This window comes from Sinocyclocheilus rhinocerous, unplaced genomic scaffold (genome assembly GCF_001515625.1).
Source record: "Sinocyclocheilus rhinocerous isolate Xijiao unplaced genomic scaffold, SAMN03320098_v1.1 scaffold1686, whole genome shotgun sequence".
In the NCBI taxonomy this organism is placed as follows: Eukaryota; Metazoa; Chordata; class Actinopteri; order Cypriniformes; family Cyprinidae; genus Sinocyclocheilus; species Sinocyclocheilus rhinocerous.
Window position 1 is genome coordinate 339135 of NW_015658988.1, and position 14903 is coordinate 354037.

General features: G+C 37.0%; 1 protein-coding gene across 3 annotated transcripts in view; it reads right to left on the bottom strand.

Annotated features, from left to right (window-relative positions):
* Positions 1-3169: 3169 nt before the first annotated feature.
* Positions 3170-14903, bottom strand: part of LOC107723078 (trafficking kinesin-binding protein 1-like) — a 39526-nt gene continuing 27792 nt past the window's right edge. For all 3 annotated transcript variants that reach the window (XM_016531583.1, XM_016531585.1, XM_016531584.1), the window contains 8 exons: positions 14370-14444; positions 14017-14154; positions 13791-13867; positions 13323-13556; positions 11567-11898; positions 8774-9109; positions 6719-6821; positions 3170-4535 (listed from right to left, as the gene is read on the bottom strand). In XM_016531583.1, the coding sequence (XP_016387069.1) occupies positions 3803-4535; positions 6719-6821; positions 8774-9109; positions 11567-11898; positions 13323-13556; positions 13791-13867; positions 14017-14154; positions 14370-14444 (2028 nt within the window). In that variant the 3' untranslated portion in view covers positions 3170-3802. The remainder of the gene's footprint in view (positions 4536-6718; positions 6822-8773; positions 9110-11566; positions 11899-13322; positions 13557-13790; positions 13868-14016; positions 14155-14369; positions 14445-14903) is intronic.

Here is a 14903-nt window from a genome sequence, read left to right on the forward strand (position 1 = left end):
ATTTTTACTGGGGGACCCCCTCGAAAGCAATTGGGCTATTTTCAGGCTAGTTTTGAGTAGTAATTGGGCGGGTTTTGTAGCAAAAACCTGGCAACCCTGCACCAGATAGAGCTGTCGGCGATTCTTCCTATTGTAAAGTCATGCAGTGTGTAACGTCCTGTCGTCAATTTATAATCATGTTTATATAAATTATCCCGTGAACTTATTCTCTCAAATGGCCTGGGTATGAGGAGCATTCGCAGCTTATATGGACGGAACGCCACTGCTTGGTTGTAATTAAGTGTTTATATGAGTTACTGTCGCCTTTCTGTCAGCTCAAACCATTCTGGCCACTCACCTCTGACTTCTGGTATCAACAAGACATTTTCACCCACAGAACTTCAAAGTCACTTAAATTACCAATCTTCCTCATTCTGATGGGGCATTTCATGACATTTTGTTTACAAGCTGTCATGTAATCGCAGTGTTTTAACGTCAAATCATTCCACGGTTAAAACACTGTGATTACCTGAGGAAGGCGATGTTCATTCATGTTTATTTAGCATTAAAACTAGTAGTAAAGAGGAAGGGATGATCAGGCTCACTCGCGCTCCACTCTGCAGTTTAAACTAAAGCAATAAGCCCCAAGAAGCCGTGGTTTACAGTGAATTTATAACAGCTAAGGGGGTTTTAGGCACTCCACTTCACGTCGTGCCTAACAACGCCCCTTAGCTGTTATAAATTCACTGTAAACCACGGCTTCACTGGGCTTATTGGTTTTATAAAACGGTTATTCCATATATGTAACAAGGTTTCACAAAATAAAACAAAGCAAATAAAATGTAATGATATTAATAAAAACATTATTCTTCCGCCAAACAATATAGTTCCTCAGAAACGGTTGTGGTTGCAACAAAGTGGTTGCCGAACAACACAGACGTAAACAAAGGTGTATGTTTGTAGAGTAATTTACAACAGCTTCGAACACTGCTCAACCAATCAGAATCAAGGACCGGAATGATTCATTTTATAATGAGGCGTTTATACAGCAATCTGTCGTGTCAAGTCAAAGAGTGTTATAACGGCATTTATTGTTTGAATTTCCTTATCAAAAGTAACAATATTAAAAACTAGAAGTTTCCAAAGAAAGTTCCACTCATGCAGTGCTTAAAACAATGCTGTATTTGTTTGGTACACATGCGTACCAAACCGAAAATGTTCAGTACAAATATATGTGTACCGTTACAACCCTAATAGATAGATAATTATTGTGACTAACTGCCTATAAACTTTTAGTTGAAAAGTGGTTTGGTTTAGAGTAAAGAGGCCTGAATTACTACCAAAATGAAGCTATAAGTTTGAGGAGAAAATAGGCCCACTCAGTACAGTCTTGCAGGAACAAAGTGTTTTGCATTTGTGTTCGCAATAAATTTCTTTTGTGTTTCTATGGAAACCCTCTTCAGCTAGAGAATGTCATTTTGAATATCATCACATTGTTAGTAAATAGCTGGTGCTCTTCACACAAAGTGGCCTGTTGATCAGTCACCTAAGGTCTGGACACAAGCATCTACTCACTCCATGCAAATTTACAAGATAAGGGCCCTGAAGCGTTACTGTTAGCTCAAGATCAAACAATGACGGATTCAGAAACGTGAACTGGCATATTATGGCCCCCCTTGTTGTGACCGCTCTGGCAATTTCTTTTGGACATGTTCTGTGTTTGAATTACACGACTGATATGGAGTTGCTGGGTTATTTAGATTGTAGGGACCGGAATGTGTAACAGAATCAGATATGCTACTGAATCTAGATGGATATGAGAATTGAATTGATTTGGTGTTGCAAACACAAACGTAAAGCTCTTCTACAAGCTCAGTGTTGGTGAAGCACGTCCTCTTGTGGTCAACAAGGCTAGTGTATCATGAATGTTGAAAATGTCTTTGGATATTCATGGACATATAGTACTTGAACAAACACCTAGTTAATAGTGCAAAATAAGACAAGCGACACAAAATTCTCACAACTGGTTTATTGATCCTCTGCAAAGGGGAGCTTCTAGAATTCATGAACCAAAACTCCACTTTTCACCAGTGTCATCGCTTTTCCATTTAAAAAAAATTTTTCACCTCAAGTTTAGGTTTTTTGCTTTTTATATATAAAAGTTAGCATGTTTGAATCCTTTGCATATTTACCATTTACAATGTACAAGTAAAACGTCCCTTCAGTAATCTGATGAATTAAACACCATTGAAATCAATGTTCAGTCATGGCAGATCCCTCTGTGGTTCTGAAACACATTCAACAAATGTCATGCTGATTAAATGCGCGCACACACACACATACAGTACACACACGTTTACACCTGACATATTAAACTTGCCTCAACTAAAAGAAAACACAGACCTTTTCTTTAGAACGACTCATGCACTTTTAACTGTATGTGCTTCCTCTGCAATACATCAAATATAATGTATCCTTCAAATACCTTCATTGGGAAGTCAACATCACACATTGTTACAGTATTTATTTCAGTGCATACTGTGGCAGGCGAAGCCATTATGAGTCTGTCCAAAAAAACAAAAACAAAAAAATCAGGCACTATAAATTCCTATTGCACCCTTGATATCTTTAAAGCTTATAACACATACTTCACTTGCTTTACATACGACACACATCAGTCAGTAGGTTCCAAAACCACAGCAGATGTACAGTATATATTTTCAGTTGAACCTGACATCCTTTTGACCAAAGAAATTGTAGTTGTGCACTTTCCCCATCAAGTCTTCGATACTGCAATTCCACACGCCATGTACATCCACACATACACTTATAAATAATGTTGGTCTCAACAAAAGGACATCAAAAGATGACTTAACATGAACATGATTGTGTTTCAAGTTCAAACCTGCTGCAATTCATCATGCAGCACTTTCACAGCCCCGTGGTCTCGGTTTCTGAAGTATTTCAGTCAGTCGACTTTTGAGGATGTAAAGCGCAGAGAGTTTGTGCTAATGTGCAAATTATCACCAATTCATGTCAACAGCGCCCTCTATTGAGAGTCATATCGTTGAACTCTGTTATTACACTGTAATTACTACTATATTACGCATTAATAAGCCATTTTAGACACTTAACATCACACTGCAGTTATTTAATTGGATGGACTAGATGGAAAAGGCTTATGTGAAGGTATTTGTACTTATAAAAGCATGTTTTACAGATTTTCGGCACACTAGGGGCTGATTTAAAGCACTAATCAATGGCCATTAAAAAGTAAATTCTGACCTAAAAATCTATAATAAATGACAAAACTTCATTGTTCACCAATGTCTGGGCTACCATTAGCATTAAGGTGCTATCAGTGCTCTTGCTAGCATCATGAAATTAATAAATTTTGAAATGTCACATCGGAAGACCAGATTTACAACAGTAACAAAAAAAGACGTTTTCTTGCTTATCCTTGAGTAGTTTTTAAATTCAAAAAGTGCTTAAATTAAAAGTCATTTTGGCGCATTAATTTTCCGCTCTGATCATATGCTACATTTTCTCGCAGCTAGCAAGTGCAAACTGTCCACTTTTGTTTACACACAATGACAAAAGCTTGGAATATACCAAGACATGTGACAATGCTGAATGAATTGTACTCTATATATGTTGGTCATATGGACAGAGAAATAGACAAAAATAGGTTGTTATGGCAACTGTTATAACAAAATAATCTATACAAATATCATCTTAACAGGCACTCGAGTTGTCGCAGGGATGATATACTGTATCAATGCAAATTTAAATAAAGCCAAAAGGGACGACAGAGAGGCAACATTCACTTTTCATTGAGGCTAGTTTGTCTGGGTGGCCCTGGGCCCTTCATAGCCATACTAGCCCCAACCATAGCTGGGTAACTGTGGTTTCTTCTCATCCCTGAGTTCAGCACTGGCAGTCCCCTGATAGGGGAAGTCACAACAGCGTGGGCCCCGAACGGCGGTCCCGGTCTTCCGATCCCTGGGGTCAAAGTTCTGGGAGCCAGGCTAAACTTCTTCACCTTGTCCACCAGTCTCAAGTTCTGCACACTGACTTCAGTCTGACACTGCGTATCTGTCCGAGCCCTTTCGTCCGCCTCCCGCACTTCCTTCAGAATCGAGCTGGCTGGCCGGGAAGCCAGGAAGGTTTCGTAGGGGGGGTCCGAGGGGCTGTAGTCTACAGGGAGAACAAGACTAGTGGGTTTGGACTTGCTGGGGGAGTTTGGAGGGGTGGAGGGGAGCGTGTCCGGGCCGGGATGCGTGGGGGTGGCAGTGTGTGATGAACAGGGGTATGGTGGAGGGGCTCGGTCCGCCCTGTCCCAACTGAGAGGGTTATAGACAGCAGCAGATATACCTCTCTCTTGTAGGAGGCGCACTAGTCCCAGAGAGGTACTGGTGGTCTTGGTTGAGTCTCGGAGGTTGGTGAAACTCTCCGCCAGGCTGAGGCGACGAGGCGTGCAGGGGGTGGACACAGGGGTTGAGCACAGACTGCTGCTGGACATCACACAGGAAGCTAGTGATGGACCTGACAAGAGACTGAAAAAGTGAAGCTTTATTAGTTTGAGTTATGTAGTTATATAAGCCAAACCGTGCATTGATAACTCTGTGAACGTAATTAAACAAACTGAAATATTCCAATAGTGTTGTGAGTATGTCAATCAATCCAGTCAATAAAGTCAATCCAAATGCAGGAAATTTTGTTCACTTATGTGGTTAGTGTGTTTGCAGTTTGATTGGGATAAATCTGTTTTTGATTGTGCAAGTTTGATTTGAATTTCTATACAATATATAGTGGCTGCAAAAAAAACAAAACATTTTTTTTAATACTATATGAATTAGGCACAATATGTTGCTGCATAATATGTGATTTTTCTGATAAAAACTGCAATTGCAATTTAAAATGTGATAAAAATGGTTTAAAAAAGCTTTACTGCACTTGTTTGTAGGGCAAACTTTTGTGATTATAAAATAATATTGCTATTATTAAAAAAATAAAACTTACTACTAATAATTATACTACTACTACTACTACTAATAATAATTCCATTTTACATTACACCTGTAAAATTACAATACTAATAGCAACATTTACTGTGATTTGAGCTGCTCTTAGGATAATAAGATGCTCGTGTAAGATTGCATATATTTAATTAAATAGCAGCTTTTACGGTTTGACAGTCGCACTAAGACATAACACGATTTCGGGTTTATTTCGATTAATAACTATAAACAAACAAATAATTAAATATAATTTTTTATGCATTTGGCAAATACTTTCATCCAAAGTGACTTGCATTAGATTAAAAGTATCCTTTTTTCTCATTTCCTCGAAATCGAACCTATGACCTTGACATTGCTAGCACCTTGCTTTAATGCTTGACCTACAGGAACGCCATTGTTCTATTTTAAAATTATAATTTTTAAGCTAATATTTAATGCAATGGCATTCATACATTTATATTTATTCATACATTCATATATATATATATATATATTATTTTGGATACAAATTCCTTTGATTATAAATTAACATCCTGCTGACATCAAACCTCACAGTATTTATATATTGTTAAGTTGTTTGATTGGACACATCATGGCTCTGTTATCACTCTGTTCCTTCATGCATTCTACAGTAATTTAAAGTATTAACCAAGTAGTATACTGTATTTTACAGTATTCATTTACAATACACAGATATAATCATAGATTCATACACAGTGTGTGTTATTTACACAAACATTTGTTACGTCATACTGCATAAAGTCTTCCACAAAAAAGTTCTGGTGTTAGGTTGAGAAAATCCTTCAGGTCAGTTAGAGTGGTTTGTGTTTGGTTAGAGCGCAGCACACTCCCATGACACAAGATCTAATCAGCACTAGGCTGGTCATGCTATTCCTCCTCACCCCCAGGGGGCTCTGCTCAGTGAGTCTGCTCTAAACCCGCCACCAGAACAACATGATAGAGAGCCGCCTCATCATCTGACCTGCAGAGAGCCAGTCACACAGCTGTACAGTATGTTTGCTATAGAGACAAGCTATTCGTCTGGAACCCTTACAGACAGATTTACAGATTTAAGAGTGTCCAATAAACCATAGGGCGTCCTATTTGTTGCTTTACGGTTGCAAAGGTTGCTTCTCCCTGCGATTCCTTCTATGCGCCCTCATTTGGAAGTCAGCAGATTTCATTAGGGAATAGATTTTTTGTCCAATTTTTGCTTGACCATTGTTTTTTTTGTTTTGTGCAGAACCATCAAAGGGACAACTCTGTACCTTATTTACCCCTAAAAGTTTCATAGTAGTAACTTTCAGGGGTAGATATAATCCTAAAGGTACAATTTTTGCACATACAGTGGGTACGGAAAGTATTCAGACCCCCTTAAATTTTTCACTCTTTGTTATATTGCAGCCATTTGCTAAAATCATTTAAGTTAATTTTTTTTCCTCATTAATGTACACACAGCACCCCATATTGACAGACAAACACAGAATTGTTGACATTTTTGCAAATTTACATTAATGAGGAAAAAAAATTAACTTAAATGATTTTAGCAAATGGCTGCAATATAACAAAGAGTGAAAAATTTAAGGGGGTCTGAATACTTTCCGTACCCACTGTATTTCTGACAATGTATTTGCCAAAAATGTCTGATATGATCCATAAAATAATGTATACTAACAAGTTCTTAAGATGGTATTATGAAAAGACCACACAGTATTTACCTTGGTGTGACTCTGGTGAGTTCATCTGTAGGGTGCAGGATCCTGCAGGTGGTGAAGGTGTACGTGGAGCTGGTGTGAGACATACATTTACCAGGGAAATGCACTGGGGAGAGCAAGAAAGGAGAGACAAACATCAGTACAAAACACCACAAACACACTTATAGTATATAAACACAGAGGTAGTTAAAACTGCTTCAGGATCTGAGGAGAGCTAAAGCAATGTAATGTGGCATAATGCAAGCTATTATTGGGCTTAAATTAGAATCTTTACATACAAATCATGAAGTTTTAATCATATGATTCATCCTGATGCAGTTTTAAATAGCTTCACACAGCAGGAGAGAACAGTGGGAAAGAGGGAAGATCAAATTCAATTATTACAGACAAGCTAAAGCATATTATATACCTGTATAGCAGCTGGCATTTTGTTTCAATAATTCTCAGCAGAAAGTTGTCAGTTATGATTAAAGGGATACTTCACCTCAACCTCAAAACAACAAAACAAAGCAACGCAAAACAAAACAAAGCAAAACAAAATGAACAAACAAAACAAACAAAATTAAAACAAAAGCACAAGACAAAAAAAGAACAAAAACTAAACAAAAACAAACAAAACAAAACAAAAAACAATTGTCTGTATGATCTTAGATATTTACAAGTGTACTCAAGCCATCTGATATTCACAGAAGGTATGTGAGCATTGTGTCTAACACTCTAAATTGTGGCTTTCTGTGCGTTTGTGTAGTAGACAAGCCTGACATTGAAAGCATGTGGAGTGTGTTTGTGTACATGAGTGTGTTTGGTGTCAATGTGACCTCTTTCCAGTGACGTTAGAGTCTGTCCACTCACATGACAGTGGCTCACACCTCCACGTTTTTAATAGAACTCTGTAACATTATCCTTTAAACACACTCAGAACTCTAGCTGGATGTTAGTTACATGCTGGGGCTCCTGTTGGGAATGTGTGATGGTGTGTGTTAAATGCATCCAGGGATGTGTATGTGTGTTGTACAGTTTAGTATCGAACATCACACTCTGTGCCCTCAGGGTGGACACCAGCCTAAATCTCACATACGGGTTTATCGTGGGACAAGTGTGTGGAGAGAAAGAGTAAATAAATGTTGTTACCCCCCCAGGCCTTAAACTCTCTGAAACAGTGTTCTGGTAATGCAGGTAAGAAGAGAGATTGAGAAGAGCCTTTCAGAAATGAACTAGTGCTGAAAATGAGAATTGAGTCTAGAAGCTCGTACTAATTATCACATATTATCATACTCATATTTGTAAGTGTAAGTAGAGTAGATCTACCAATTTTATATAATATCAATGATTTGGTGTGAATTGTTAAAAGATGAATGAAAGCCTGTCAAGACCATGTCTGGGTCTGCAAAAAAAATAAAAATAAAATAAAAAGTAAATAAATGTATAAACTTATATAAATAAATAAATGAATGAATACATATAAAATAAATAGAAATAAAGCATATTTTAGGATAATTCAGATTACCCATTACTACAATACAATATATGCTGCATATTACATATATGTCAATTGTATATGAATATAATTATTAAATTATGTTGTTATTGAATTATGTTATTAAATTGTATTTAGTAATTAATTAAATTAAAATGTAACTGCAAAAAAATACCAATTTATTTTCATTCAAAAATATTATTTATTAACATTTATTATTATTTATTAATATTTAAAGTATTTTACTTCATTCCAGAGTTTCCAAAGGCTCAATTCTCATTTTTTTCAGCACAAGGAGCCAGAGAGATGACTGACAGGCAGAATGACAGTAAAATGTAAAAAAAAAAGACTATACTCAAAAGAATATGCCAGCTGTCTTCAGGGTGAGTGGATGATGTGCAGTGGGTGTGTGCCTGCAGCTGAACAAGGAGAGAACCAGCTCATCCTAGGCCCTCACAGGCACAATACAACTGGGGTTTATGGGTACTCCACTAGGGCATCGTCTGTTTTATAGTGAGGCTTTATGTTCCCTCCCCCCTAAGCCTGTCCGGAGGGTTAGTGGGGTTATGAGGGTCCCTCACCAGATGAGACCTCCTCCTCTCCAGCCTCCATTTGATCTGGCCCCACTCCAGGGGACCCTCCATTTTCTCTGGGCTGCTCTTCCTGGTTATCAGGATTGTTGGCACGAGGCCGTCGCAATGCAGGTGAACAAGGCAGAGAGCCCAGGCAAGGGGTAGAGATGGCGGATTGGGAATGCTGTCCTGGCTCATCTTCCTCCAGGTCGGTGAATTGGTACACCTCCTCCAGGTCCAGCTCCAGCGGTCGAAAGCCCTTGGTCACGACACCCGGCCGTGTGTCCAGGAGGCCGCCCAGGTGGGGCTGAGCGAGCTGCTGCCATGCGTGCAGAGTGGCCGAACCTGACAAGTAGAGGAAACAAGAGTGGAGATCAGATACAAATTTTTAAAAATGTCACATAACATACAGAACACTGAGAACAGACTGAGATCATGAGTGCATGGTGACGTGCATCAAGTGCGACATAAAAGTTTTCAAATTAGCATTTGTTGCATTCCGAAAGAAACGAGGTAAGAATGAACACGCCATGACATGATCTAAATAAAAAATACCGGGTTTCTGTTCAGTATTTTAAATGCTGCTAAAGTGGCTAGTCCAGAAACACTTTAGCAACTCTGTAATATCAAGAGATACAAGACATAGTTTCAACGCTTAGAACTGATATGGGAGTCTTTGTAATTTAAGGCATGCCTGCATTCCATTACATTTTAGGGATAAAATTATAATAATAGATTACTCAGTATGTGTTTTATATTATATTATATTACATTATATACAGTATGTGTTCAGATGTTCAGCAGATACATATTTAACTGATAACACGATCAAAAAAAATACATTCAGTTCATAAACTATTTAATATTAAGAATTGAGTAAATTATGGGTTCCTTTCAGATTATAGTGTATAGTCTCGGATTAAATTAACTTGTAGTTATCATTTTAGTTCATCTTAATCCATTTTATTGTAAATACAATATGTTCCTTTGAAAATGGCTCCGAAATAGATATCATGATATATAACCAAAGCTGTAATACTCATTTGACTCTTGTTGTGGACAGACTAAAGCAAAGAAAGAGAAATGAAGGAGGGGGAAAATTAAAGTTGTGTTTATTAGAGAGCTAAAAACAGACAGGTAAGAAAACAAAAGAAGGATGCAAACACACAAACTTAAAATTGACAGATGTTGGGAGTAAACGGATATAACAATGTATAGTTCACCCAAAAATGAAAATCCATGTTGTTCCAAACCTGTATGACTTTCTTTTTTCTGTGGAACACAAAATAAGATATTTAGAAAGAAATGCCTCTTGGTTTTTTGTCCATACAAGTGAAGTCAATGGTAACCAAAATAAATTGGATACCAACATTCTTTAAAATAAGCTCTTTTGTGTTCTGCAGAAGGAGGAAAGTCATACAGGTTTGGAATGTGATAAGGGTGAGTAAATGATGACAGAATAAAAATTTTTGAGCCAACTATCCCTCAAAAATCCTTTCTCTGGAGCTAATCTATCAGATATCCTGTTAGTACCTTTTAAAACATACTCAAAGACGTTAACGAAATCAGAGCATTGATAATTTGTTAACATGCTTTTGAGCTTTCTGCAATTCCTAATACGCGTTACTATTGGGTAGGCCATGTCACATTGCTTAGTTTATCTTTAACTATATCCAGCAGAGGTCGCTAGAGATATGATTATGAATCATAAGGCTGTGACTGGTTTACAGTTAGCAGTTATTTAAAATTAAAAAACCAGGACACAAACAATCTGTTGCAGCAGTGATATTCGAAACTAAATGAATTCAATGACCATGTTGTTGACGTGATAATAGACCTCACGAAAAACAATAAGTGAAAGATATGCTTTGAAGGAGCAAGCATGTTTCTAACTTTTAGTGAATGAAAAACACCATTTTAAAATATACCTTAGTACTACCTCTATGGGAAAAAAAAATTCTATATATATATATATATATATAAGGGGGTCTGAATACTTTCCGTACCCACTGTATATATTACAATTTTTATGTTTTTGAAAAGTCTCTTATGCTCAGCAAGACTGCATTTATATGATCAGTAAAACCAGTAATATTGTGAAAATTGATTAAGTTAGAAACATTAAGAAGTGTTTTCTATTGTTATAGAAATCATTTGTGACATTATAAATGTATAACTGTCATTTTTATAAGTATTTTTTCTTTCTTTCTTTTTTTAATCTTACTTTGCCAAAACATTTGAATGGCATTGCATCATGGTTTCCACAAAAATATTAAGCAGCAAAAAATATATTCAACACTGATAATAATAATTTCTTTAAGCACGAAACCAGCATATAAGAATCATTTCTGAAGGATCATGTGACACTGATGATTTGAGTAATGGCTGCTGAAAATTAAAGGAATGAATTGCATTTTAAAATATATTAAAATAGAAAATAGGGTCACACATTATTTTAAGGTCCAATTCTCGCTATTAACAAACTATTAACTACGACTTCTGTCTCAATAAACTCCTAATGTGCTGCTTATTAATAGTCAGCAAGGTAGTTGTTAAGTTTAGGTATTAGGTATATATTAGGTATTTAAAGGATTAAAATAAAAAAATCTTCTTCATTCCAAACTTTTGACCAGTAGTGTGTATATCTAGTGTGAGGCGTCTAAATCTCAAACCAGCAGCGAGGTTGTGTGTGTCTGAAATAGAAGGAGTGTTGTGTAGACAGGTCCTCAGCACTGTGGTGCATTAACGCCCACAGAGCATCAAACAATAAGAGGGTGAAAGGTCTGGATTGGGCTCGGTCACCTTCCAGAGGCTTGACGATCTGGAGTTTCTCCGGCAGGTAGGATCGGGTGCTGTAGATGGAGTAAACCGAGTGCAGGGTTCCCAGAGACATGATGCTGTCTGCCGGAGTGAGGGGGCCGCCGTCTTCACTGCCACTCCCACCATCTCGCTCCTCGTACAAGTCGCTCTTCTCTTCCGCCAGGGCGTTGAGTTTACGCTCTCTCTCCTCCTCAAAGAAACGCCGCTCGCTAAGGTAGTTGTCCCGTCGAAGGGAAAGACGCCGCAGTGCCGCCTCCAGGTCACGGGAGCCAGGTGTGCCAGGCGTGCCAGGCTTTCTGTTGGAGTCATCAGAGCTGGAACAAATATTACAGATAAGAAAATCAAACAATACAGTGTGGTCCAATGTCCACTAATAAAGAACTTACACCCCTCCCCCCACATACACCCCCAAGATGTAACAAATTCTATTGTTTTAAAGTGCCCCTATTATGGATTTTTGAAAATTACCTTTCATGCAGAGCCCGCCCACTTGCTGGTCTTTTCGCGTTGGTCTGAATGAAAATGCTAATTCATTCTTTGCCACTAGGTGCAGCTTTTGGAGCGGTAAAAATAGCGGTTTCCCCGGTAACGCTGTACACAAAGCAGCACTGCGCTCACAAACGCTGCTTTATCAGGCAGTACAGGCACGATGAAATGAAAATGAGACCAATCGGACCAATCACCGCAGATTAGCATCACGCAAAGGAGGGGTTTGGAAAAATGAATCGTTGAGCGAATCGTTTGGGAGTCGTTGAGCAAGTAAGGTAAAAATAAATGCATATTATAAGACAATGAAAGTGTTTTTGACCTTGCATGCATGTCAATCTGTTGTTGGGGACTCCCAAAATCAAAATATGAACCTTTCATTACCCATAATAGGGGCACTATAAATAAAACCAATAAATCAATATTAATTTATACTTGCAAACAAAGACAGTCAGCTAATAATTATTTTCATGTTACAGTACAACTGCAATATATGACAAATGGCTGATATTCTATATATATTTTTCTAAATAAATAGAACACAAGTTACACTAAAGTCAATCTACAAGTATGGAAAAATGGATATCCATTTTTAGTTATTAGAGTTTTTAAAGATGAATCAATAATCAATATAGTAGTAGTTATAGTTACTACAGGTTAACAGACAAACTATACCTTTTAAAACAAACAAACAAAAAACTTATATATAATTTAAAGATAGTTGAATGTTTTTGAAAGAAGTCTCTTATGCTCACCAAGGATGAATGTATTGGATCCAAAAAACAAACAAACAAAAAAACAGGAATACTGCAAAATATTTTTTACAATTTAAAAGAACGGTTTTCTACTGTAATATATTTTTAAAATGCAATTTATTTCTGTGATGGCAAAGCTGAATTTTCAGCAGCCATTTTTTCAAGGATGAATTCAAAAATTCAAAGCCAGAATTTTCAAGGATGCATTAAATTGACAAAAAAAAGACATCTTCTAAAAAAAGTTCACATACAGTAAATGCTGTTCATATATTTTAAAATATACTAAAATAGAAAACTGTTATTTTAAATTATAACAATATTTCACAATATTACAGTATGTTTTTATAGTATTTTTGATCAAATAAATGCAGTCTTGGTGCATTTACCAAGCCCCAAACAAAAATTGGTCAACAAACAGTAGTTAAGCAACACACACAACGCATTTCTATAATACTGCTTAAACATTTATGGTTTAAAACCACGTTTGATGCTCTTACCCATCCTGATTTGACTGGGTTTCCATCAGCATACTGTTAGTGCGGTTGTCCATTTCAACAACATCCCCTCCGTACATGCTCGATCTGGGTGTGCTCAGACAACTAGAACGCCTGGAATTCACACAGGATGTCTGATTGGACCCTGGGATGTTCATAGGGGACGGGCCCATGGAGAGCTGCCGAACAGTCTGGTTGATGTTACGCACTGTTTCAAAGACACGTTTAGGGTGCAACCTGACCAAAAGGAGAAGACAAGCATGTACAGAGGTCAGTGTCATCCTTAGAAGATTTGAACCTACAACCATTCTGTTATCAGCTCAGATCTTTAACCAGTAAGCTAAAAAATAAAAATAAAAAATAAACATAAAATGCCTTTTAACAGAGATTAGAATATATTTAAAATTCCTCTGAAACTGACTCAGCATGCAAATTCGTAACTAATGCAGGATATGAGACACACTAACACACCTTTGTTCCTCTACGTCTGGATCAGACATTTGAATCTCTTTCCTCATGGTGCCTTCAATTTCAGCAGCTAAAGAGTCCTGTTACACACAAGGCACACCATTAGCCAGGGAATAACAGTGATATTGTATGTGTATTAGTATATTTATCATACTAGTGTACTGCTTACTGTTTAGTACATACCAAATTATTAATACATTAAATTATTTTGTTGTTCTCCATTTCTCACCATGGGGAAGAGGCCGAGCGAGTGGAATCGTCGCGGTGTACTGAGAGGCAGCGTTTTATTCCTGAAGTTCTTCAGTTCCTCCTGAGCTTCATGAAGCATCTCCATACATTCAGCATACTTATCCTCCAGCTCCCTCAGCTACAGAAAGAAACAGATAAAGACTGAGATAAAGAGACTGATAGCAGGTGAAAACAGCAGTAAAATGCATTTAATCAGTCAGATCAGGGTTTCAATTCAAATCAAACAATTCAAAGGATAACACACACCTATGTTAATCATTAACTTTTATATGGTGGCATTTTAGTTGAATTACAGTATGTGAAAATGCTGGTGCGTTTGAGTGCACGTGTTACCTCTGCTGTTAGTGCTCTTTGGGCGTCTTTAGCAGCTCCCAGATGCTGAGTGAGCTCTTCGTTTTCTAGTGCATACTGAACAAATAACAAATAACAAATATTACACTTGATTACTAAGACAGAACTATGCTTCCTATAACTGACAGTACAACAAACTAACTGAAATGAGAACCAAAGACAAAACAGTCAAGATTATGTTTCACTAATACATTGCTTAGCAGCAATAAATATTGAACACAGCAGCATTAATTTTGGTTCTTATACAGTATCACACTACAGAAAATTTGTCAAGCTAAATAAATAAACAAACAAACAAACAAATAATATTCATATTAAAACAATCTTAATATTATTACTACTAAAATGTACTACTACTAATAATAATACAAAGGCTTTTCCCCTGCTATTTATTAAGATTAACTTTTTTTTCCCAAGGCATTGTTAGATGCCAGTGTTTCCTGACATAGCTATGCAGAGATTCGATTTTTTTTTAAACAGTATCATAGCTATTAAATGATTTCTTGTTATAATTTG